This window comes from Schistocerca americana, chromosome 6, assembly GCF_021461395.2.
Source record: "Schistocerca americana isolate TAMUIC-IGC-003095 chromosome 6, iqSchAmer2.1, whole genome shotgun sequence".
Lineage (NCBI taxonomy): Eukaryota > Metazoa > Arthropoda > Insecta > Orthoptera > Acrididae > Schistocerca > Schistocerca americana.
In genome coordinates, this window is record NC_060124.1 from 470,476,767 (window position 1) to 470,503,446 (window position 26,680).

Below are 26,680 nucleotides of genomic sequence, written 5' to 3' on the forward strand. Positions count from 1 at the left end.
TGTCTATGAATATTTCATTATGTATGTTGATGAAAATTCAATACAGGTTTTTGTACCAGTGTGTTTTCAATAATATGTGAATAAACATATATTCTTCTTTCTTATAGATAGCTAATGGTGAAGTTCATCCTGTCTGTCTGGCATCAAAACTTGAGTATCAGTCAGAGTATGGTATGGAACTTCCAGCCATGTCGGAGGTCTGCAGGCAGTGGATCTCCCTGTATTTCAGGGATAAATGCAATTTGGTTAGAGGTGAGTTAACTGTTAAAAGTTACCACATGAAACATCTCACACTATTGTGGAAAGGATACTTGCACTCACCATATAGAGGAGATGCTGAGTCACAGACTGGCCTCAGCAGCCAGACACTGTGGTCATGTGTGTGTGAGTTGCGTTTGCATGAATGTGTGCGTGCATGTTGTATATTTTCAATGAAGGTGGTGTTGGCTGAAGCTCACTTTCTGACAGTCTTTTTGTTGTGCCTATCTGTGACTCAGCATCTTTGCTATATGGTGAGCAGCAATTAATATTGTTACATTCCATGATTTCACATGAAATATTTCTATGCCGTGCATTGTGCAGACAGAATTCTTAGCAGATAGTGTTCAGTTTTCTCTTTCTTTAAAGGATGATCATTCCACTTGGGACGTGTGGAAGGTGCATTGGCTTATTTGTTTTAGTTGCAAATATTTGTCATGTATTATTGTTCTCTGACATGTTCTACAGCCTGGAGGACCTCCTCACTATGGATCAATTGGAGTGAAATAAATCTAATGTAATCTAATATTTTTGCGATCAATTAACTCAAGTTCTTTGAGAAACTCCTTTGGTAGCACAGGTGACACATTACTCATGCCAGCTTCTTAGTGTTTTAAATTCATGTTCTGCATTTTTTTACCGTACACTATAACTACTACAAAATGTGCTGTAGTTTGATGAATTACAAATAATATTTAAAATAAAGAGCTAGGAATGGCAATTAGTGGTCAATAATTTGGTGTTGTAGTGAATGTTATATAACATGAGGGTGTGAGCATGCAGGTTCTGTATATTTGGGATAGTTCAATAAGGAAATAGCCCATCTTATGACTGTGTGGAGCTTGGTAGAAATCCAGCCTTGTCATCGCTGGTGTCTTCCGTGTATCTACTTGAATCACACAAGGTGAATTATGAACGTGCTCTTCTAAGAACATAAGAGCTGCTGATTTTTGGTACTTAACTGAGTTTGTGTTGATAATTATCGCTTTGTCTCTGTAGAGTATTAAGTGCTTATGAGGGAATGAAAGGAACAGAAATGATAAAAAGTATTCCTATCGAATAGAAAAAGACACCTCAATTTGTGAGATTCCAGCTCACAATTTTAAAACACTATTTGTGTGATAGAAGTACGCTGATAAGCTAAAACATTATGGCCACTGCCCACAATAATACTAATCACCACCTGGTGGCATTGTGGGCACTTTACGTAGTAAGGAAAGCAGAGACAAATGGGGAATCATTCTAGTGATGACACAAAGTACATATGGGGAAATCCATTGACATAAGCAATTTTTTAAAAGAAAGGGCTATTGTTATGGCTCAGTATCTGGGAATGAGCATCTCGGAAAAGGAGAAGCTTCATGGGCTACTGTTGTAAGCATCCATGGAAAGTGGTTGAAGTTGATGAAGCCACAAGTTGACTACAGTGTTGGACATCAATAACTCATCACATAACATGGAGGTCAGAGACTTACCCATTCAGTAAAGCGAGACAGGTGGCCGATCTGATGACAGAATACAGTGCTGGTGATGGCACAACTCTTTGGAGCACACTGTTCAGCTCATATTGTTGAACATGGATCTCCACTGCAGACCATCCCTATATGCTTCCATGTAGACCCAATGACATTGTCAGTTACTACACCAGTAGCCACAGGATTAAGATTAGACTGTAGATCAGTGGAAAATTACACACATCAGTGGTCAGGCCTGGATACCTTATCATCCAGGTGAACGGCCACTCAAAACATGCACTACACCTTAGAAGCAGGCTTTTGGGGCAAGCATTATGCTACAGGGGACAGTCACATGGGCTTCAATGGCTCCTGTGGCAGTGATTGAAGGGGTCATGATAGCTGTGAAATCATGAACATTATTACCGACCACCTGCATGAAGTCTCCTTGATGGCAATGGCATCTGCCAGCAGGATAACTTTCATTATCATGAGGCCATAATTGTGCTATAGTGGTTTGAGGCATGATAGCAAACTGGGGTTGATGTCTCAGCCACCAAATTCGCCTGACCGGAACCCAGTAAACACATCTGGGGCACTATCAGATGCCAAAGCTACACCCACAAAGCACCAACTCATAATTTGAGAATTTCGGTGCCACGTACCTCTGGACACCTATGAACAATTTGCCAAATCTGTGTCAGGCACAGTTGCTGCTGTACTGTGTTCTAAAGGTGAACCAACATTTATTAAACAGGTAGTCATAATGTTTCGGCTCACTGGTGTGTGTGTGTGTGTGTGTGTGTGTGTGTGTGTGTGTGTGTGTGTGTGTCACTATTCTTCAGTTTTTGTCGCCTTGCATTTTTGTTTTACTTTCACTCAATTGCTTAATGTAGGATCTCCAAGATAAAAATGTGAATAATACACACATTCTTTCATAGAACAACAATTTTAGTTAAAAGCAGAAATAATTTTTTAAAACTACAACATATGTTGAAAATGGTTGCTCTGTTCCTCTATGCATTTTAGTTCTTGTAAAATCACATTTAAACTTCTTTTATATAGAACTGTAATTTAAATTGTTTCAATATGTTGCTTTACTTTAGTTTGTCTAGTATTTTAGGGTTATGTAAATTTCCGAATAGACTCACAACCAGACAAGTTCAGTGAATGAGTAAGTTACAAAGCTTTGCTTATTCTGCATTCTTTTACAAAAGCTTTTCGAATACGAAACAGGGATTGATTGAAATGTGTGATACTTAGTTGGAATTTTCATGAAAGCAAAAATTTTCAAAAATTTGAAGAAAATGTCTTTATTGACAGTGGTTTCAAAGAACTTCATGTCAATAATTCAACTACCAGAAACCATGCATTTCAGTCCAGTTTTTCTTTTTGCGAAGACAGATTTTATGCACAGAATTAGGATTGTCAGTGAACCAGAGGTGATTAGTCTAGCTATTCACATGGCCAGAAATGTGACACGAAGCTCCGTCACTAATAAAATATTTTATAGTATCAAATTTGCGATCTACAATCTTCTTAAGCAACCACTCGCAACACTTCACCCTCTTTTATTTGTCAGTTGGAAGTCATGGCTGTACACATGAAATGCAGTTGGGTTTCAGGCATAAAGACTTCAGTCCAAGATTACAAAATGTATGTTTAGTTAAATGAGACCATTAACTGAAAAGAGAAGCACTGAGCTATCAATAGGCACACACGAAAGAAAGAAAACTTGCTAGGTTTCAGAGTTATTCTTTGATGAACTAGAAGAAAATACATATAATACAGAAAACACACATCCACACACTTGTGCCTGTGCCCCTATATGGCGCCGGCTGGACTAATAGTGCCAATTGCTTTATTTCTTGGCAGGTGGACCGTTGTGGTGGAGGTAGTGTCAGGTGGGAGAGGAAGGCAGGGAGAAGCACTGGAGGTGGGAGACCAGGGGCTTACAGGGAGGGGTCAGTGCAAGGGGTGGCAGGTATTATAGGCTAGGCATGTGTTGCTGGGGTCAGTGGGGAGCAGCACACACTGAAGGTGATGTGGGGATGTGAATTGGGATGGTGACGGGACAGAGGAAGGGGAAACCACTGTGTGGAGGGTTCAGGGACAGCAGGTGCTCTGAGATTGAGGTAAGGACAATTACGGAGTGCAGGATGTGTTGTAAGAATAACTCCCATCTGCGTAGTTAAGAGAAGATGATGGTGAAGGGAGGGATACAGGTGCTCAGATTCTAAAGCAGCCATTGCACCAGAGAGCCAACTTTGTTCTCGACAACAGTTTGACAGTGGCCATTCATTGTGATTGACAGCTCATTGGTAGTCATACTGACATAAAAGGCTGTGCAGTTTTTGCAGCAGACTTGCTGTATGACGTAGCTGCTGTCACAGGTGGCCTGACCCTTGACTGGGTAGGGTAAGCCTGTGGCAAGAGTAGGAGATGCTGGATGAGTGGATTGGGTAGGTCGTGCACATAGTCTGCACATTGACATGAACCCTGTGGCTAAAGGTTTGGAGTGACAGTGGCGTAGTGATACATTAGGACATTGTGTGGGTTGGGTGGGATGGAACACCACTTTAGAATGGATGGGAAGGATCTTGGGTAGGATGTCCCTCATTTCAGGGCAGGATGAGAGATAATCAAAACTCTAGTGAAGGATATGGTTCATTATAATGAAATGAACACCCTTAGCTGCTTACAGGCGTTGACATACGTCAACGGGGACAGATGAAAATATGTGCCCCGACCGGGACTCGAACCCGGGATCTCCTGCTTACATGTCAGACGCTCTATCCATCTGAGCCACCGAGGACACAGAGGATAGCGCGACTGCAGGGATTTATCTCTGGCAAGCCTCCCGTGAAACCCACATTCTCAACGTATTGTCCCACACTACATTCGTAGTGCCTCAGCCCATTATACTCCCGTAAGAGTTCGGGCACTGTTTGTGCATTCACACATGTCCGAAAGAACAGATACCATCTTAGTATAAATGGGTATGGTTCAGTTGTTGCAATCGGGTGGGATTGGATTGGATTGGGGGGGGGGGGGTACTCTTTTGTAGCTGATTCTTGGGAGGGGGTTAGGATTGGAGGTGTGTAAGGATATTGTATGGATGGGAAATTTGTCTGTGGATGAGGGGGGGGGGGGGTGTATTGCCCGTCTATGAAAGCCTTTGTGAGACCTTCAGCATACTGGGCAAGGGAGTTCTTGTCACTGAAGATACATCATCCACAAGTGACAAGGCTGTATGGGAGGGATTTTCTAATGGGGAAAGGATGGCAGCTGTTGAAATAAGGTACTGTTTATTGTTGGTGTGTTTAATGCGGATAGGGGAGTGAATATAGCCATGAGAGAGGAGAAGGTTAATGTCCAGGAATGTGGCACATTGGATTGAGGAGGAACAGGTGAAGCAAATGAAAAAGATGGTGATGAGATTGTGAATGAATGTGGGTATGGTGTCTTGGCTATGGGTCCAATCCTGTACCAGACTAGGCAGTGGGAGTTCTGAGAGGCCATGGTTTCCTCTAGATGGTCCATAAACAGGTTGGCATAGGAAGGTGCCATATAGATGCCCACGGCTGAGCCACAGATTTATTTGTGTACGTTTCCTTCAAAGGGGAAGTAGTTTTGAATTAGGATGTAGTTGGTAAGATGTATAAGGAGTGAGGTGGTGGGTTTGGAGTCTGAAGAACATTGGGAGAGGTAGTGGTCCATAGTGGCAAGACCATGGGCTTGTGGAACGTTGGTACATAGAGAGGTGGGTATGGTAGAACATGTGCCGTTGGTTGGAGGTGTTGGTCAACAAGAGCAGAAATTCCTTCAGTGGTAGCAAAATAGCCAGCTACAATGGGACATCCAGGATTGTTTGGTTTATGGATTCTGGGGAGCGTGTAGAAGATGGGTCTGCCAGGTGTTGTTCGGAGGAGGAGGGATATACACTAAGGTGAGAGATTCTGGGAAGAGCCTGTGGATTTTGGTAGGAATTGGAGGTTATGTTGGACTTCTGGGGTGAGATCACTGTGCCAGAGCTTGTAGGTGGAGTCTTACAGTTTGCAGAGGCTTTCTGTCGGGTAGTCACTGTGACTCCTCATTGCAATGGTGGAGCGTGTGTCTGCAGGGAGTATGATTAGATGAAGATCTGTTTTCAGGTTGTGTATGACTGCCCTTTCTTCTGCTGAAAAGTAGAGACCTGGGGAAGGATGGTGAGGCCAGTTTTGGGGGTAAGGGATTCCTGGAAGATGAGCAAGGGATCATTAGGTGTAAGGAGAGGAGGTCCATGCTTGGGTGATAACATGAACTGGGAGAGGCAAGGTTAAATGTTGGGATTAGGTTGGCATTGGTTAGAGAGATTGGTGACCAAGTATTTCCACTGTAGGAACAGAGGAGGAGAATAGGTCTGTGGTAAGTTCCACATGGTTAAAGTTGGGTGCAGGACTGAATGTGAGGCCTTTGGATAAGACTGAAACTTCTGGGGGACTGAGGTTATTGATGGAAAAGTGAACAACTTTGTTTTGGGTTTGCTTGAGTTCTGCATTTTGTGGGAGGGAATTTTGGAGGAATGGTAAATTGAAGATATCATCTAGCCAGGGTCTGGAGGTTATGAGGGGTTGACAAGGAGTTCGGTTATGAGGGGTTGACAAGGAGTTCACTGTGAATAGCATGAGTGTTGATGGATAGTGATGTCCCAAGGTGGGAATAGGATGTCAACAGGTTGGGCAGTTTATAGAGATGGTACCTGGAATTCTCCTCCAGTTGTTGGATGCAATGGTTTCTATTTTGGAAACATTGTGTACATAGTAAGGAAGGCACAGTAATAGTACCTTGTGGAGAGAGTAAAGGTAGTTGTGGGATACCTGTGCCATGGAGAGGTGTTTCTGCGATACCAGGTTTGTTAGGTACAGGGACTTGAAGAATCTGAAAACATCAAGGTCATTATGAAAGGAAGGGGATCCAGAGAATGGGATTTTTATGGTTAGGCCCTTGGGAGGGGAGTCTATAGTTCAGACAGCATTTAAAGAACAGGATGTGGGACTGGGTTTTAGCCATGGAAATGGATACTTTTCTGTACTGGTTCAGAAAGATGGAGCAGGGGTACATTAGTGCAGGGATGCTGTTAGGAAATGGGAAATGACGCTGGAAATGGACAAATGAAAGCATTAGGCAGTTATAAGGGGAACTGGACAGTATAACGTGAGTTCATAATGTGAAAAGAACAGGAGAAATTTGGCTGAGGCTGTCAGATGATTTTGTGGTGTGAAGATGTTTGATCACATGTAAGTTATCATCATACGTAGGAAAAAAGAGAGATGGAAACTGTATGACGGGAGCAATGTGTGAGGAGGGATGTGTGAACTCAGTGGTTAAATGTAGTGGTTAGTTGCTGGAAGGTGTTAAAACTGTGATCCGGTGGCGGTGTGCCACTTGCAGCAGCTTTTGATAGGGAGGCAGGGAGAAGCACTGGGGGTGGGTGGCTAATGGCTCGGAGGGAGGGGATTGGTTAGCCAGCTAGGAATGCAGGCGTGAGGGGTGACAGGTATATAGGCTAGGCACGTAATGCCGGGGTTGATATGAAGGTGACACGGGGATGTGAATTTGCATGGTGCCAGGACAGAGGAAGGGGATACTGTTGGGTGGAGGGTGCAGGGGCAGTGGGTCACATGAGGTTGAGGTCAGGACAATTACAGGAATGGAGGATGTGTTGCAAGGATAACTCCCACCTATGTGGTTCAGAGAAGATAGTGTTTGATGAAAGAATTCAGATGACACAGGTTGTGAGGCAACCATAGTATTGAGCGTGTTATGCTCAGCTGCATGTTGTGCCACCAGGGAGTTAACTTGGTTCTTGGCAACAGTTTGGTGGTGGCCATCCATCCTGATGGACAGCAGGTTGGTAGACATATCAACATGAAAGGCTGTGCAGTGTTTACAGTGTTCTTACTGTATGACATGGCTGCTTTCACAGGTGGGCCGACCTCTGATGGGGTAGGATAAGCTTGTGACAGGAGTAGAAGGAGCTGGGTGGATGGGTTGGGCAAATCTTGCACCTTAGTTTGCACAGGGATATAATCCCTATGACAAGGGGCTGGGAGTGCGAGTGGCATAGTGATGGAGTAGGAGGTTGTGTAGGTTGGGTGGGGACGGAACACCACCTTAGGAGGGATGGGAAGGATCTTCGGTAGGATGTCCCTCATTTCAGGGCAGGGGAGAGATCAAAACTCTGGCAAAGGATATGGTTCAGTTGTCTCAATCCAGGGTGGTATTGGATTATGAGGGAGTCACTCTTTTGCAGTTGATTCTTGGGGGAGGGGAGGGGTGGGGGGGGGGGGGCGGTTAAGCCTTCGTGAGGCCTTACTGGGTAAGAGAGTTCTCTTCACTATAGATACATTATTCATGAGTGCCACGACTATATAGGAGATACTCGTATTTCCTGATGTGGAAAGAAAGACAGGTGTAAAAATGTAAGTATGTTGGTGGTTAGTGGGTTTAATGGGGACAGAGATGTGGATGGCAACATCAGAGAGGTGGAGGTCAATGACTATGAAGGTGGTGCGGTTGGGTGGAGGAAGACCAGGTGAAGCAGATCGAGGAGATGTTAAAGTTGTGAAGGAATCTGGACAGTGTGTTCATATCATGAACATTTAACATTTGTCTGTCCTGAATGCTGCCTAACTGATTTTTTCAGGATAGTAGAATTTTCTACAAAATGCTGATGGGCTTCTGGAATTTATTCTGAAAGCTTCTGATTATGTTTACAGTTAAAGTCATGCCTGCTGGATTTCCGTTTTGTTATCAGCTGATGTAAGCTACTTTTTTCAGGACTACTGGAGTTCTAGGATTTCTGCTGAAAATGTTCATGAATCTTCTTGAATAGACAAGTACAGATGCAAATTTGAACTATACATACAATTTTATTCACATAATGCGACATATTTTAGTTGAATAAGTAGAACAACAAAATAAACACCCACAACACTTTCAGGCAGTAAGCAACAACAAGCTCTGTAGGAATCAGCATGGGTTTCGAAAAAGACGGCCGTGTGAAACCCAGCTCACGCTATTCGTCCACGAGACTCAGAGGGCCGTAGACACGGGTTCCCAGGAAGATGCCGTGATTCTTTACTTCCGCAAGGCGTTTGATACAGTTCCCCACAGTCTTTTAATGAACAAAGTAAGAGCATATGGACTATCAGACAAATTGTGTGATTGGATTGAAGAGTTCCTAGATAACAGAACGCAGCATGTCATTCTCAATGGAGAGAAGTCTTCCGAAGTAAGAGTGATTTCAGGTGTGCCGCAGGGGAGTGTCATAGGACCGTTGCTATTCACAATATACATAAATGACCTTGTGGATGACATCGGAAGTTCACTGAGGCTTTTTGCAGATGATGCTGTGGTGTATCGAGAGGCTGTAACAATGGAAAATTGTACTAAAATGCAGGAGGATCTGCAGCGAATTGACACATTGTGCAGGGAATGGCAATTCAATCTCAATGTAGACAAGTGTAATGTGCTGTGAATACATAGAAAGATAGATCCTTTATCATTTAGCTACAAAATAGCAGGTCAGCAACTGGAAGCAGTTAATTCCATAAAATATCTGGGAGTACGCATTAGGAGTGATTTAAAATGGAATGATCATATAAAGTTGATCGTCGGTAAAGCAGATGCCAGACTTGAGATTCATTTCTGAGCTCTGTTATTGATTCTAGTTTTATATGCCTCAGTGTACTAATGGTCAATGTTTATATAATAGTATATAATTATGCTACTTGTTGTGTATATTCATTACATTTATGTCACGATATCTTTGCAAATGTACAAAAACTGACAGTGTCCAAGACTAAAGTTATTTTGGATAAATAATAATAGTAATTATTATTATTATTATTATTGGTATGGAATCAAATTAGGGAGAAATAAACAACACAACTTTACTAAAAGAAGGGATCAGCTTGCAGGTCATTACTCATTCACCAAGGACAAGTTAATTTGGAATAGATTGTAAAAATTGGAGATGGAGACCAGTGGATAAATATAGAGTGTCCAGGTTAAACATATAGTAATGTAAAATGTAATGACTTCAGACATAATTGTGAGAGTTATTGATAATTCAAAATTATTTTAGTTTTGCATGCGGCAGTTTATACCGCATGGTAGGGGCGGGAAAAACCGACACATATTTTATTTCAGAATGCCTAGTATTTTTTGGTATTTATGTGGTCTCTGTTAGAACAGGGGTTTTTATTTTTTACTAATAACTGGATAAAAAGACCGAAATATCAGTTTAGCCATAGCAGCAGTGCAAATTTTTTGTTTTTAAATAAACCTTTTTTAAGGAATGAGGAATTCTGATTTGCATTGCTTTGGAATATTACGTTATTACAGAAAATTGGAAAAGGAAACTGCGTTATTTTAATAGCAACGTCGACAGAAACAAGTAACAAACACATGGGATAAGGATTGGTAGAGCACTGATGCGACAGTAACGTACGTGTTACCATGTGGTGTGGCCTATTAGCTGTACATGCAGTGTGCAAGGCTTGCTTTGTCTGGGGTATATGATAGTTTCACATTATCATTGTTGGACATCAGTTGTATTACAGAATAGGACAATCCGTAGTCCAAAAGTAATTTTATGAAACACCGTGTCAGTGAAGTACAGTGCTCCATTTGCTTTAAAAGATTGAAAATAGGAGGAGCCACAACCAAAATGTGACACAATATAAGGAGAAAATGTAAAACTTAACAGTTCACTCATAGTTTACAATAAAAATAGAAAGCAGCCAGTGTCCACATAATATGGCTTTATGCTTGTAGCCCTGGAAAATTGACAAATATCACAAAAAATAGTGTTCTCCAGTCTCTGTTTTCACCCTTTAGGACTGACTATTCTTGATTTCCAGATAGTAGTATGATTTCCTGTTTTGCAGTCATGTAATCATACAATAATGGGTCTTTCTGCCTATTTATGTGCAATATGTTACATTTGTGTGCATTGAGGGTCAGCTGCCAATTCCTGCACCAAGGTTTGATCCTGTGCAGGTCATCATGCATGTAGACTACTCTCTAAACTACAGCATCATCCATGAAAGTCTTATGGTATTTCATACTTAATCCACTAAGTCATTCATATATATTGTGCAAAGTAATGGTTCCATAACACTCTCTTGTTGTACATTCAAAGGCACTTTTGCATCTGAAGTCTTCTCTCCATTGAGAATGAAAATGCTGTGATCTATTTGCTAGGTGGTCTGATGCTCTGTGCACTTGTATTTTGTTCATTAGGTGGCAGTGCAGAACTGTACCCAATGCCTTATGGAAGTCAAGGAAAGTGGCTTCTATCTGGGTGTCATTATCTACTGCCTTCTGGGTCTCTTGATCGAACAGAGTGAGCTGGGTTTTGCGCAGTTGTTGTTTTTGGAATCCGTGTTGATTCCTGCAGAGGAGATATTCAGTCTCCTGACATATCATAATATGTGAGCATAAAAGATGTTCCAAATTCTACAAATGACCAACATCAGAGGTATAGCCCTATAGTTTTGTGCATATGTTCGACAACCCTTCCTGAAAACGGGAATGACTTACACTTTTTCCCAGTTATTAGGAACACATCCCTCGACCAGTGACTCTGATACAGTGGTTTTAGAAAAGGAGTAAATTCCTTAACATACTTTGTGTAGAATCATGTTGGTATCCTGTCAGGTCCTTTGGACGTCCTTGTGTTGAGCAATTCCAGTTGCTGTTCTAGCACAGGATCACTTATTTCAATATCTCATTTTTCTGATAGTGTAACAATTTAAAGGAGTAACTACAGTGTGAACCTTGCAGGGAAACAGTTTGGGAAAAATCAGTTAGTATTTCAGCCTTTCCTCTGTAATCACCTCTGTCATTATGGTCACAGAATATCTAGACTGATGGCTTCGATCGGTTTATTGATGTAACATAAGATCAAAGCTTCTTTGGTCTTTTTGCCTAGTCGGCAGATAGAATTTTACTTCTGAATTCATTGAACATTTCACACATGTCTCTCCTTTCACTGTTTTTGGTTTCTTTCAGTTTTTATTTGTTTATGAGGCTTTGGCTGTGTTGAAAAGTGCAGTGCTGCTTTCTTTGCTTTCGTAGCAGCTGTCTAACATGACATTTGGCCCTTTCCCATGTCTCACAATATTGCTTGGCACGTTCCTGGCTAAAATGTATTGTACAGTACTCTTGAACTTTGCATATCAGTGCTTAACATTGTGAGTGCTGAAGGTGAAATTTCCATGTTGACTGCTCAGGTAATCTGGTATGTTCCTTATCCCTCTTGCTTAGCAGAAATATCTATGTACTTTTCTGTACGTTATTTACAGCCATATTCAGTGATGTTATAGCCTTTTCCTTGTTCTGCACTGAGTCAGAAAGTTTGGGCTGTTGGTGACAAGGAGATACTTTCTCTGATTAGTTGCTGAAGGTAATTTTCAAAAGAGGCATCTAGAACAATTCAACAAAGCTCACTGTCCTTACTGCCCACCTTAACACATTGAGTCTCGCTGAAGCCAGTGGGCTTGGGTAAATAGCTGCATCAAACCCATCTTCAGCAGCAGGAGCAGCAACAACAACAACAAGTTTTTAATGTTTTAAAGGAGGTTGTAACATTTTGTTGCATGAAAAATGGAGGTTGGAACATTTAGTGAGCTGGGTAATGTGGTAGAGACTATTACAGCACATAATGTGGTAGTGGTTACTACTTTCACATTTTCAATAATTAAATGGTAATTGTATTTATCTGAGTACAGAAAGTAAGCAGCTAAACATAGCTATTAACGTTTTAAAATAACTGTGTTTAGATGTTTACTTTCTGTACTCAGATAAATATAATTACCATTGACTCAGGTTCAACACATGTACAGCAACTCTCTGTGGATGATAATGGACTGTGTGTATGTTTCTTATATTTTTGTAGCAAGGATTGACGCACCATCTCAGAAACTGCTCTTAGTTGAGGACAAAAAGATGGAAGATCTGGCTCGAGAATGGTTTGACCAGCGAATTCGTTCCTCCTTGCTGTCCATCTTGTACAGTATACTGCTTGGTCTGCTGGATGTGGAACCAGGGAATTATCTGCTGTCTCACAGGAAGAAAATGGGTGCATTTGCATCACTAATGAAAGCCACTGACAGGTAATATTTCTTTACGTACCAGTGAGTTAGAACATTAAAGGTGCTTGCAAGTATACAGGAATAGTTGTTTTGTTTTGCAAAAGCAGCAGTCAGCATCTACGTTTATCCTGTGCAAACCACTGTGAAGTGCATGGTAGAGGCTGCTTCTGTTGTACCACAAAGTAATGTTCACCCGTGTTCAACATCCATATGGAGTGCAGGAAGAATCCCTCTGTGCACATTGTAAGCAGTCTGATCTTGTCTTCACATTGGTGGCTGTAGAATATTTTTAGATTATTTACTTAATATTGGTTTGTGTAACTTAATAAACAGGCTTTCGTGAGGTGATTGCCACCTTATTTTCAGACCCCTTTCTTTTTCATGTTTGCCAGCATGCTCTCCCATGGATCAAACAAACTAATCACTGTTTGTGCTGTTCTTTTTTTGTGCGCATTCAAGCATTCAAAATCTTCACAAACTTCTAAGCAATTTCTAGAATTGATAGCACGAAAGTTTTGTAAGCTACCTGCTTTGTATATTGATTGCATTTTTCCAGTATCCTATCATTGAACCACGTCTGCCATCTGCATTTCCTATAACTGAGCGTATGTGAGTATCCCACTTCGTTTTTGTTGTTGTGGTTTTTGTTGTTGTTGTCTTCAGTCCAAAGACTGGTTTGATGCAGTCGCCAGACTACTCTCTCCTGAGCAAGTCTCTTAATCTTTTGCATAACTACTGCAGCCTACATCCATTTGAACTTGCTTAGTATCTACGACACTATGTATCAGTTTTTGGTATACCATGTGGCCCAAGCCACCACCTTTTTTCATGGAGATTTGCACATCAAGTGAACATCACCTGCCATCTCCCTCCACAGTAAACAGAATCTTGAGATAAATCTCTTTGAGATCTTCATGAAAACAGCGTAGTTCCCCTCTGCCATATCTCTACAACACAAATATATTATCCATGTAACAGAATAACATATTTGGTTTTTTTGTTGGTAGTTCGTAATGCTGGTTCGTGAGATTTTTTATGAAGAAATTTAGTATCACTGGGCATCAAGAACTCCCTGCAACCACACCATCCATCTGTTCATAAAACTTATCTTTCCATTTGAAACGTGGGATCACGAGACAATATTTAAACAGTTCTCCAACGTCGTCACGAAAAATGCGATTCAGCTCTTCCAGTGCCTCATTGTGGAACTATGTTAAACAGTGTTACCATATCAAAACTGATTAATATGTCCTCCATCTGGACCACTTTGCTATTTAATTTACACGGAGTAAAATGTGCCCAAATTTTTAATGTAAAAGGCCACCTATTCGATTCCCGAGTTCTTGATAACACAAGAATTGAGGCTCATTTTATCAGTTAATTAAATGACATAGTGGTCAAGCCAGAGTATGTAATACTCATTTTTGATGATGTATCACTGATTACCATGATTTTGTGTAATGAGATGATGTGGACAACTGAATCAGATTTTTCCTGCAGATATTGCAGAACTATTTAAATACTCTCTCATGGTCACAAACTTCAATTGGAAAGCAGAGTTTTATAAAAAAAGATGAATGGTGTGGCTATAGGGAGCCCCTTTAAGCCTGGCGATAGCAAATTTCTTCAGAGAAAAATTTGAAGCACATGCTTTCAGAACACTAACAAAAAGCCAAAAATATGGTTCCTTTACAGGGATGATAGATTTGTGTTGTGGAGATGTGGCACAGAGAAACTAGGTCATTTTATCTTAAAGAGATTAACCAGAAGATTTAGTTTAATGTGCCGGAGGAGGTACATCGCAGATTACATTCCCTTGATGTGCAAGTCTCCAAGAAAGAATATGGTAGCTTGGACCACACGGTATACTGAAAATCGACACATGGTCCATTACTTAAGCCAGGACACAAATTGACACCCATGACAAAAGTGAGGTGCTATAGAAATGGTAGCAAATATACCGAGGAATATCTACTCAACACGGAATTGGAATATCTCACTAAAGCATTGCTAAAGAGTGGATATTCACCCAGTGAGAACAAAAGAGCATTAAGACAATCATGCTAAGATCATAGCCATACAGGCATCTGTGACATTCAAGATTATCCTGTCATTCATTAAAGAGGTAACTGACAGCATAGGAAGAAAGATGCTGATGAAACATAGTATTGTTGAAATCTTCAAATACATCCGAAAGGTATGAAAACACCTAAAGTCGGCCAAGGATGTTTGCAAATTGGTGGAAAAAAGCAAGAATATACTCAATTTCATGTAGTTGCATTGATGTTTAAGTGGATACTAATAAAACAAGTGAAACAATGGCCAGAACACAAGGGCTAAACACCCCAATAATTGCAATCAGAGGGAGGTGATGCGCGGGGGGCGGGGATTAATGGTATCTTGATTTCGGTGTTGAAAAAAATGTGGACTAGTATTTCACTATAGGTGATAGTGATTGTGAACCACAGTAACCAACAGTTTTCTGTCTCTTCTGGCCATGAGTATTTATATTTTGAAATCAACTTTCACACTTTTGATGAGAGACCACCAATCTGCCCACTGATTTGTGTGCTGTTTCATTTCTGGTGTGATGGGTGGAACTTATCCACAGAAATTAAAGTGACTGAAATATGGTCTATACAATAAATAAATAAATAAATAAAATATGGTCACTACAATAAATTTAAAAAGGGAAATGTATAGGTTAAAGTTACATGTAGTGGGAAGTTCGGTGGCAGGAGGAACAAGACTTCTGCTCAGGTGAATACATGGTTATAAATACAAAATCAAATGGAGGTAATGCAGGAGTAGGTTTAATAGTGAATAAAAAAAAATAAGAATGTGTATAAGCTACTACTTGGTTTAAAAATCATGAAAGGAGGTTGTATATATGGAAGAGGCCTGGAGACACTGGAAAGTTTCAGATAGGTTATATGAGAGTCACTCCAAAAGAAATGCACACTATCTTTGTAAAAATGCTGTTTTCAGTCTGCATGTGTCAAAGTTTTACAGTGTGTAGATAAATCGTTCCCACTTGTTTTCAAGCTTAGATCAACCTGTTCCTGTGAGTGGTGCCGTCACAGCATGTCTTCAAGATGGCTGCTACACTTGACGTTTGTCAGAAGCAAAGTGCTGTCATAGAATTCCTTTGCTGTGAAAATGAGACAGCGGGAAACGTCCACAAGAGGTTGAAAAAGGTGTATGGAGATGCTGCTTTCAATCGGAGATGCTGCTTTCAATCGCAGGTTACGTGATGATAGTGGGCATGGCAATATTGAGGATTGTCCTTGCAGCGGCAGGCCTCCTACTTCACACACTCCAGACAATGTGTAGAGAGTTATTGAGTTGGTGACTGCTGACAGACGCATCACAGTGAATGAATTGTTACGCTACGTTGGGATAGGGGAAGGAAGTGTTTGCAGAATACTGAAAGTGTTGGCGTTAAAAAAGGTTTGTGCCAGCTGGGTTCCTAGGATGTTGACAGTGGCTCACAAAGAAACAAGAAAAATGGTATGCAGCAAACTTTTGGAACAGTACGAGAATGGTGGAGATGAATTTCTTGGAAGAATTGTGACAGGTGATGAAAGATGGCTCCATCATTTTTCACCAGAGATGAAGAGGCAATCAGTGGAGTGGCATCATGCAAATTCACCCAAAAAAAAAAAAAAAAACCTTCTGCTGGAAAAGTTATGGCTACGGTGTTTCTTATTTCTGAAGGACTCTTGCTTGTGGACATCATGCCAAGTGGAACCGCCATAAATTCTGATGCATATGTGACGGCACTGAAGAAACTTCAAGCTCGACTGAGTCGTGTTCGACCAAATCAGCAAAAGCAGGATGTTTAGCTGTTGCATGTCAGTGCACTGCCACATGTCAGTCAAAAAACCATGGAAGCGATCGCAAAACTCAGGTGGGCAACACTGAAACACCTGCCTTACAGTCCTGTCCTGGCTCCATGTGACTATCATCTCTTTGGGAAACTGAAAGACTCTCTTCGTGGAACAAGGTTTGAAGATGACGACTCCCTTGTGCACACTGCCAAACAGTGGTTCCAACAGGTTGGTCCAGAATCTTACCATGCGGATATACAGCTGGTTCCAAGATGGCATAAGGCAGTTCAGAGGGATGGAAATTATGCAGAGAAATGAAAATATTGTTCCTAAACGATGTATCTACACACTGTAAAACTTCAGACATGTAGAATAAAAGATGGATTAAAAAAAAAAGAAGTGTGCATTTCTTTTAGAGTGACCCTCGTATAATGATAAGAGGTTTTAAATTGTAAGACATTTCCAGGGGCAGATGTGGATTCTGACCACAATTTATTGGTTATGAACTGTAGATTAAAACTGAAGAAACTGCAAAAAGATAGAAATACAGTAGAAGAAGAATGGGTAGCTTTGAGAGATGAAATAGTACAATCAGCAGAGGATCAAGTAGGTAAAAAGATGAGGGCTAGTAGAAATCCTTGGGTAATAGAAGAGAGATTGAATTTAATTGATGAAAAGAGAAAATATAAAAAAGCAGGAACTTAAGCAGGCAAAAAGAAATACAAATGTCTCAAAAATGAAATCAATAGGAAGAGCAAAATGGCTAAGCAGGGATGGCTAGAGGACAAATGTAAGGATGTAGAAAATTAGAGAGACATTTGGAGAAAAGAGAACCACCTATATGGACATCAAGAGCTCCGATGGAAAACCCATTCTAAGCAAAGAAGGGAAAGCAGAATGGTGGATAGAATATCTATATATAGCAGAAAGGTGGAAAGAATATCTATAGAGTCTACAAGGGTGATGTACTTGAGCGGAGTATTATGGAAATGGAAGAGGATGTATATGAAGATGAAATGGGAGATATCTGACACAGCACTGAAAGACCTAGGTCGAAACAAGGCCCCGGGAGTAGATGACATTCCGTTAGAACTTGGGAGAGCCAGCCATGACAAAACTCTTCCATCTGGTGAGCAAGATATAGGAGACAGGCAAAATACCCTCAGACTTCAAGAAGAATATAATAATTCCAATCCTAAAGAAACCACATATTGACAGCTGTGGAAATTACCAAACTATCAGTTTAATAATTCATGGTTGCAAAATACTATCACGAATTCTTTACAGATGAATGAAAAAATTGGTAGAAGCCGACCTTGGGGAATATTGGTTTGGATTCCGTAGAAATGTTGGAACACGCAAGGCAATTCTGACGTAACAACTTATCTTAGAAGATAGATTTAGGAAAGGCAAACCTATGTGTCTAGTATTTGTAGACTTAGAGAAAGCTTTTGACAATGTCGACTGGAATAATCTCTTTCAAATTCTGAGGGTGGCAGGAGTCAAATACAGGGAGGGAAAGGCTATTTACAATTTGTACAGAAACCTGATGGCAGTTATAAGAGTCGAGGGGCATAAAACGAAAGCAGTGGTTGAGAAGGGAGTGAGACTGGGTTGTAGCCTATCCCCGATGTTATTCAATCTGTATATTGAGCAAGCAGTAAAGGAAGCAAAAGAAAAATATGGAGTAGGAATTAAAATCCATGGAGAAGAAATAAAAACTTGAGGTTCGCTGACGACTTCGTAATTCTGTCAGAGACAGCAAAGGACTGGAAGAACAGCTGAACGGAATGGACAGTGTCTAGAAAGGAGGATATAAGATGAACATCAACAAAACCAAAACAAGGATAATGGAATGTAGTTGAATTAAATCAGATGGCGCTGAGGGTATTAGATTAGGAAATGAGACACTTAAAGTATTAAATGAGTTTTACTATTTGGGGAGCAAAATAACTGATGATGGCCAAAGTAGAGAGGATATAAAATGTAGACTCCCTGTAGCAAAGAAAGCATTTCTGAAGAAGAGAAGTTTGTTTACATTGAATATAGGTTTAAGTTTCAGGAAGTCTTTTCTGAAAGTATTTGTATGGTATGTAGCGATGTATAGAAGTGAAACGTAGGTGATAAACAGTTTAAACAAGAAGATAATATAAGCTTTCGAAATGTGGTGCTAGAGAAGAATGCTGAAGATTTGATGTGTAGATCATGTAACTAATGAGGTGGTGCTGAATAGAATTAGAGATAAGAGGAATTTGTGGCACAACTTGACTAGAAGAAGGGATCGGTTGGTAGGACACATTCCGAGGCAGCAAGAGATCACTAGTTTAGTACCGGAGGGAAGTGTGGAGGGTAAAAATCATAGAGGGAGACCAAGAGATGAATACACTAAACAGATTCAGAATGATGCGGGTTGCAGTAGTTACTTGGAGATGAAGAGGCTTGCACAGGATAGAGTAGCATGAATGGAGAGCTTCATCAAACCAATCTCTTGACTGAAGACAACAACAACAACAACAACATAGACATATAATCATAAAAATGAGCTCTGTGCTCTTAAACTTCAATTATATATATTATGCCTCCATGTTTTTGCACATATTTATTATTTTCCATCATTAAGAATATAAATGGAATACTGCCTCATAAATTCGCAACCAAACTATAACATTTCAGTCCAACGTAGGCAGGCCTTGGGGAGCACTACAGATAAGTGTGCCGCCACAATTAAGGTTTGTATTCACATTTGCTGGCTTTGTTACCTCATAACTAAAGTGTACTCTTAGCAGTTTTCAATCAGACATAAGTCACAAAATCAAAGAAACTCATTCTTCAGCAAGCACATTCATGTATATTTATGTAGTAAGAAGATACAAGAATCTGTTACAAACAAGAAGGAAAAATTATGTATTAGTATATATCCGGACATGAACGTACTACCTTCCGCTACAGATTACATCATCTCTAAACACAGAGTCTTTGTGAATGAAGCAGCTTAACACAATGTCGTTGTTCATATTACGATATGCTGAAGGCTTTCACTGCTGATGTGTTGTTAACTGATGTTGAATTATAAGAAATCATACCTAGGGTGATGAGTTTGTGATAAATCTCAATATGCCACCACGTTGAAGTGGCATACTGCTGTAAAAGGCAAGCTATAATTCAAAAAACGCAGTATGGCATCTCTAAAGTTGTCAACTTCCAACATCGCATCAAGTGACATGTCATTTTGACACCAGTATCGAATAAGTCGAGCATGTTATGAACCATACACCCTTGCAGTGGCAAGACATAACTCCATGGCTCTGCAGCAAGGAGATTAGTATCTATTCTCACCTCCTGCACCACATAGACACTGCCACCCCTCCCTCCCCCCACCCACCCCCCTCCCCTCCCCATCAGTAAGGTACTGTTAATTGTTTTTCTGGATTCATTGGAGAAAGTTATAACAGAAGTAATAGCACTTGTTAAGTATTGGTGCTGAGCAAAATGTAACATTGATTTTACCAAAATATATTATACATTGAAACTTCCTTTGGAGGTGGGGGGGGCGGGGGGTTTAGGCACAAGTGCGTTGCCAACTGAGCTACCGAAGCATGACTCATGACCCGTCCTCATAGCTTTACTTCTGCCAATACCTCGTCTCGTACCTTCCAAACTTAAGAGAAGCGCTCCTCGAAAATTATATTATACTTAACTATTTTCAAAGTAGCCATGAAAAAGAGACTGCAACTGAATCTTTTTCTGGGTTAGCTGGCTTCTCATTTGTAGTTGGAATGAAACTGGCTTCTCATTTGTAGTTGGAATGAAACTGGCTTTGAAATTGGACAAGTACTCTACAGTAGTATAGATTTCTGCAGGAGAGGGCCCGGCAACATACTTATGTGTTTCATGGAGCAATGTTGTCAACACTTGCTCTGATGGTATGATGGGAATGAAAAGTAGTGTGTCATCTGTCACATCTGTGCAGCCAGTTAGAGAGCAATTGGCAGATAAATTGTTCGGAAGCCAGAGACAAAGGAAACTAATCTTACATTTTCACATCAGTATAGATGTGGAATCTGCTATGTATTCAGATAAAACAGCTGTGTCCCACCATAACCACAACCTTGGAAATTGCAATATATTCTGAAGGAGGAGCAAAATTACTGTGAGAGCTGAGATTATTAATTAATTGCTGCTTGTATATAGATGCTGGTGGTGGTGGTGGTGGTGGTGGTGGTGCCACTGCCTCTGCTGCTGCTGCTGCTGCTAACGATGATGATGATTAAAAATAATAAACAGATGACTGGCTTAGATAGTAAGCAAAGAAAGAAATGAAGATAAAATCAGTGGAAATCATTATCTTTTTCTCCTTCCAAAATGTAGACAGTCAGTAAATTGCATAGGTTTAGAACAGGTATGGTGTTGACTCTGTTAGGCAGATAATTTAACAGTGAACCAGTTCGTAATGTTAATTAGAATATGTTAAAAATAAAATTTTCTCGAAGAGCCGCTTAAAAAAAAAAGGGGAGGGGGCAACGCCATACACCCAGGTAAATACGGTATGCATCAAACAGCTACTTAGAGAATTTAAAACTATATTTCAGCGATGCAAATGCATCTCACTCCTAGCCCCCCACAAAAGCTTCATCCTGTCCTCTTACATTTCCACTGGTCAACAAGTAATTAATTCATTTATTTTATTTTTATGTTATTTATTTGTTTTTTCTTCTTCATACTTATCTTCCTTCTTATCCTACTGACTTTTGTTGATCCACTGAATAAACTGTTGTACGCTCTGTGAAGCAGATTACCTATGAATTGATGTGCTCTATGCCATATAGTTTCTTTTCATACTTTGTAGGTGGATGCTTGTGAACTCTACTGATAGGTGCTTCTTTCATATTAATGCTCATTAGTTGTTCATCATTTAAAACTTAAGAAGAATTATCTGTTACATTTTTAATGCTAATGATGATTTAATTTTTTATAGGGATAGTTCTTTGGACCTGAAACAGATGTATGAAAGTGTTGATGCTGAAGCACCAGAAATTGTAACAGAGATTCAGTGGCCACCACTTGATGTCAACTTGCAGACACCGAACCAGTACAAACTACATCGAGTCCCATGCCTTTTTGAACCCTGTACCATTAGTCACAATACCACTTGTAAGTAGATGCCACAGTATACTACTTCTGGCAGTTTTTAACTTTTTCCTTGATTATGACAAAGTTATCAAATATCGTCATTCTTTATACGCTTTTGCAATGTGTGATGTTAAAATAAGCTGTAGTGTAAATAAAGAGTCTCATGACAGTTTTCAAATCAAGATTTATGTACAATGACACAGGGGGTGCATTAATTATTATTTTCATATTTATTATGCTTTAAATCACGGGTGCTGACAAAGGATAACAACTCTTACACACTATCTTACAATATACTAAACATTTGTCTGTGCTTTCTTTTTCCAGATAAAACCCAAAATAAGTTTAAACCTAATAAAAAGAAGAAAAAGAAGAAGAAAAAACCCATCCAAGAAAAAAATAAACATTCTGAAGGACAGACTAGTCACACGATCCAGTGCTGCTGATCACCTATGTAGCAGCAGGCAGAGATAAAGGTGTTAAGTACCTCTTTCCAACAGAATTGTGTACTAACGCTTAATATTCCTGTAGCAGAAGTTGGAAAAGCTGGGGAAATTATTGTGCTGTATTTGTTCTCGAAAATTAATATTTATTGTAGATAACAGAGTTTAATCATTTTCAGTTTTGTTTTGTTTTGTCATCTGTTCAACTCACTCTGCGTAATCTGTCAGTGTATAGATTCCTGTGAAAATAGCTCCATAGTGTTCCTGGCCATACATGTAAATCAAGGGAGCCGCACATGAGCACAGCATATTGATTGCACCTCACGTTTGTCTCCAATATGACATGTCCCAACATGATGACTCATGATGCACAGAATGCTTGTTGTGTTCTGTTTCTCATTATAGCTAGCCAGAATAATCATTTGCTAGATGCTGTGAATGCTCCAACATGTCATTAAAAAAAAATTAAATACTTAATTTATGATAATTGTTGTTAGGATAAATATATCTTTGGATTACCTTTACAGATGCATTCTGTTATGCAAACTTTTTCTGTAAATGACTTTTCATTTTTTGGGGACTAAGAAAAGGAATACTATATGTGAGAACTTACAGTGTATTTCATGTTGTGATGCTATCCTTAATGAAATGCCTTGTGTTCACTCACATTTCTATAACAATCAAATCTAAGATCAAAATAAGTTCAAATTATTATTCATAAATAAATTTTAGTGAAATCAAATTTGACATTTATCTATCATCAGTAATAGCAAAGCTTAATAATGGTACACAGTCTGATGCATCTGTTTAGTTTCTTGTACATGTTAAGCCCTTCTGTTCTTATTAATAAGCACCAAAGCAATTATCGAACATAGAAATACCAAATATTCAGTATGTTGATCAATGTTCCAGCAGATCTTTATCTGTTCTACACTCACATTTCCTCTCCTTGTCATTATTGGTGGCACTTCATTCTACATATGCAGATTACACATGTGCTACTCGCCTGTGGGTAATTCATCTCGTTTTGCATATTGTTTCTAGATTTGAGTCCTATTGTTGATTGGATAACTCATTTTTCATTTTCACATTTTAAGCATCCAGCCACTACTCATGGATGTACCTCTGTAGGTACCCATGCTAAAGTATTTTCTTTTCAGAGAGAGAGAGAGAGAGAGAGAGAGAGAGAGAGAGAGAGAGAGAGAGAGAGAGAGAGCGCTAGTTTGCTCTGTATTGGAAGGTGATCTTTCCTCACAAATTGGTAAATGCATTAGTTTATATAATCTATTAACTCAAAGAAGTCTGTTTACAAATAAGTTGAACATCCTGGATGGTGTATAATTGTGTATATCATTGATCATGAAACTGGAGAGACACTGAACAGCAGAGTGGACATAGAAAATAACAACTTGGATCAAACCTCATAGTGGTTCACATTGTAAACCTCCAGCATATAATTTGAGAAAACTATATGTCTGTTAAGGAACATTTACAGCTTTCAAACATGTACGTTTAATACATAGTTTCTCTGTTTTGTTGACTTTCTGTACAAACAAACTGTATTTCTATGGTTTTGTAAGATTTTGTGGTGAACTTTGTTTATCTTCTGGTGCAGCGTGGTCAATTATTGCCAGACCAATAGTGGAGATTCACGAACTTCAGCACAGAAGCTGCCTATGGGGCTGGGCCTTTTAGGTGCCTGTGTGGGAAAGCAGCTATGGAACAGTGGTAGAGAATGGTTTAATTAGGAAGTAAAGTGTGCTGGTGAATCTGCCTTTCAAAAAATTAACATTTTCTTCAAAAGACATTTTTATTTTCCAGGAAGCTCATAACTTTCTGTTCACAGCTTCTGCAGTTATAGATAAGGTAGTCTCAATCCCAGATATCTTTCAAAAATTCAAAATTTTGAAAAGGTTACTTTTTACATGTGATAATTTGTAATTGCAATTACTGAATGCTTTAGCATTTAAACCAATAAAACATTAACCCTTTGATGGCCACTAAGGGCGAGCATCCAGCTGCCCAACAGGCTAAGAGGGCAAAGGTATTGAGCAGCTGGCCGGCGGACAGCTGGCACAGCCCTACGACTGCTGCATATTTCAGCCACTGTTGGGTAATCACACATTCTAGCATGCATAGAATCCCTTATAATAATAATCTTCATAAAAGTAGTGTAACACTGCACAGTCACAATGTTTGCAGTTGTTGATAACCACAAAAGAGAACTTCAAAGCCAATACAAGCTTTCTGTTGAAAGTTTATCCTGGGCTGAGGAAAATGATACAAACTTTTTTACTTGTTACTGGAAAACTCTGTAACATATTTACACCAGTGATATACATGTCTGTTACTTATTATTAATATTGGACCAAGGTTTTAAAGTGAACAGTTCCTAGCAAAGACACCCAAAATTCAAGACAGTCTTCTCCTCCATGCGACAATGAGTGTTGCTAAGAAACTGCAAGTATTTGATACACTCCTCATCTTTTGAAATACCTGATATGTCATTTTTGCATACCAATTCGTGCCCTCTGACATTATATATGTTTGTATCATGTGTATGTTGTTGATTAGGTAACCAAATTGTATCTATTCGATTGACTCATAAGCAGAAAGGGACCAGGAGCACATGAAAGCTGTATGCTTTACTAACGTTACAGAGAAGAGCAGATAACGACGACATTGGCAGGAATGTTGAAATGTGGACAACTGTGTGTCGCCATTCTATTGTGCATGTTTACCTGCTACCACGCCCAGCTGTCAGGCCATTCTACCTGCTGGGCATAAATGTATATCCATAGCCACAGAAGGGTTAAATACTTGAAACCTAATAGAAAACATAAAGATTATAAACAACTAACTTTTTTTGAAATTTCACTAAAACAAAGTTATCCTGAACACAGTGATTATTAAGTAATTAGAACTTGAATTCTCTCCCCCCCCTTCTCCCCCTTCTCTCTCTCTCTCTCTCTCTGTCTCTCTCTCTCTCTCTCTCTCTCTCTCTCTCTCTCAAACTTTTAGAGAATAATATCTTTTTTTCCTTTTGGGCTGAAGACTTTTGGGTCATTCCATACTGTCATCCAGGGTCCTACACCCACCTGTCACAGATGTTTATGAAAATTTATATTTGAATTGTATGCATAGAGACAAGAAAATATTCAAAGTTTCATCCAATTCTAACAAGTAGTTTCTGAATTATCACCGTTTAAAGTTTTAGGCTAATTGTACTTCCAAGGGTGATTAAGACATAACTAAAGCATGCATGCTTTTACAAAATTTGAAGCAAAATTGTTAGTTTTGAAGCCAGAGCCTTGAAATTTTCACTATTTTGTTCTAAATTAAACACTGAAACTGGCAGATCTACAAAATTCCGATTTATAACATTAGTTTATACTGAGAAACTGTACTGAAACTCAAAATATTGTTAATTTCAAAATTGTGGTCTAGGCGTAGAAAATTATGAATAGCTAAAAAATCTCTCTCCAAATAAACCAATACAACCATATATTTTTGAAAACGGCAAAAAATTGCCTTTTAAGTGGTGCAAAAATAATGGTAAGGTTCTGAGTTGCAACAATTTTATAACAAATTGAAGTCAAATTTTGTAATTTACTTTGTAAAATACATGTTTGATACAGTAATTAAATATTTGAGTCGATACAGCTGTGAAAATACCAGATGAACTGAAGTTATGCGTATCAGTTATTTTTAAATAAAAGATTCATACATTGAGAATTTTACAGAATAGGTTTACTTACATTTGAATACATGAGTTGGCAGTTTTGCTTCAGATTCTGTAAAACATGCACACTTTAGTTACGTCTTAATCGCCCTCGGAAATACAGTCAGCCTAAAACTTTAAACAATGATAATTCAGAAACTACTTGTTAGAATTGGATGAAACTTTGGATATTTTCTTATCTTTGTGCATACATTTCAGATATAAATTTTGGGACAAATCCAAAAACCTTGGGTTTTATATCTACTTTTGGCTGGATGATTTGGCGTGGAATGACCCTTTTGAGTTACTTACTACCTCTTGGGGACTTTAGTTTATTTTAGCATTTCATGAACTAGAGGCAGTTTCTTCAAGTCATAGTATAGGTCACAGTTTCTTCCTGTGTTAGAAACGTGGTTTGTATTGTTTCTCTTAGAGTGGGAAGGATTTTCATGATTGAGTATACATGTTTTATGGTGGTGGTCAGTATCCTTACTTTGTCGTGATCCTTGCTTAAAGACTTCTAAGTAATGGATTGGAATAAGTCAGGTTGTGTTGTGCGATTTATTTCCAAGTTTTTAATTGTCTCTGCACAGAGCCATTCTTGCACTGTGGTGAAAGATACATGAAGAGAAAACTAATTATCTTAGTGCAACTGTCAGGCACTAATGACAATGTAAAACTGTCAAAGGATAAAACCCTC

General features: G+C 39.4%; 1 protein-coding gene across 1 annotated transcript in view; it reads left to right on the forward strand.

The window, feature by feature from the left end:
• LOC124619863 (little elongation complex subunit 2-like) overlaps positions 1 to 22,783 on the forward strand; it is a 218,188-nt gene extending 195,405 nt beyond the window's left edge. Inside the window, exons 10-13 of the mRNA XM_047146481.1 lie at positions 108 to 252; positions 12,661 to 12,877; positions 21,662 to 21,837; positions 22,144 to 22,783. Of these exons, the coding sequence (XP_047002437.1) occupies positions 108 to 252; positions 12,661 to 12,877; positions 21,662 to 21,837; positions 22,144 to 22,262 (657 nt within the window). The 3' untranslated portion in view covers positions 22,263 to 22,783. The remainder of the gene's footprint in view (positions 1 to 107; positions 253 to 12,660; positions 12,878 to 21,661; positions 21,838 to 22,143) is intronic.
• The last annotated feature ends 3,897 nt before the right edge of the window (positions 22,784 to 26,680 follow it).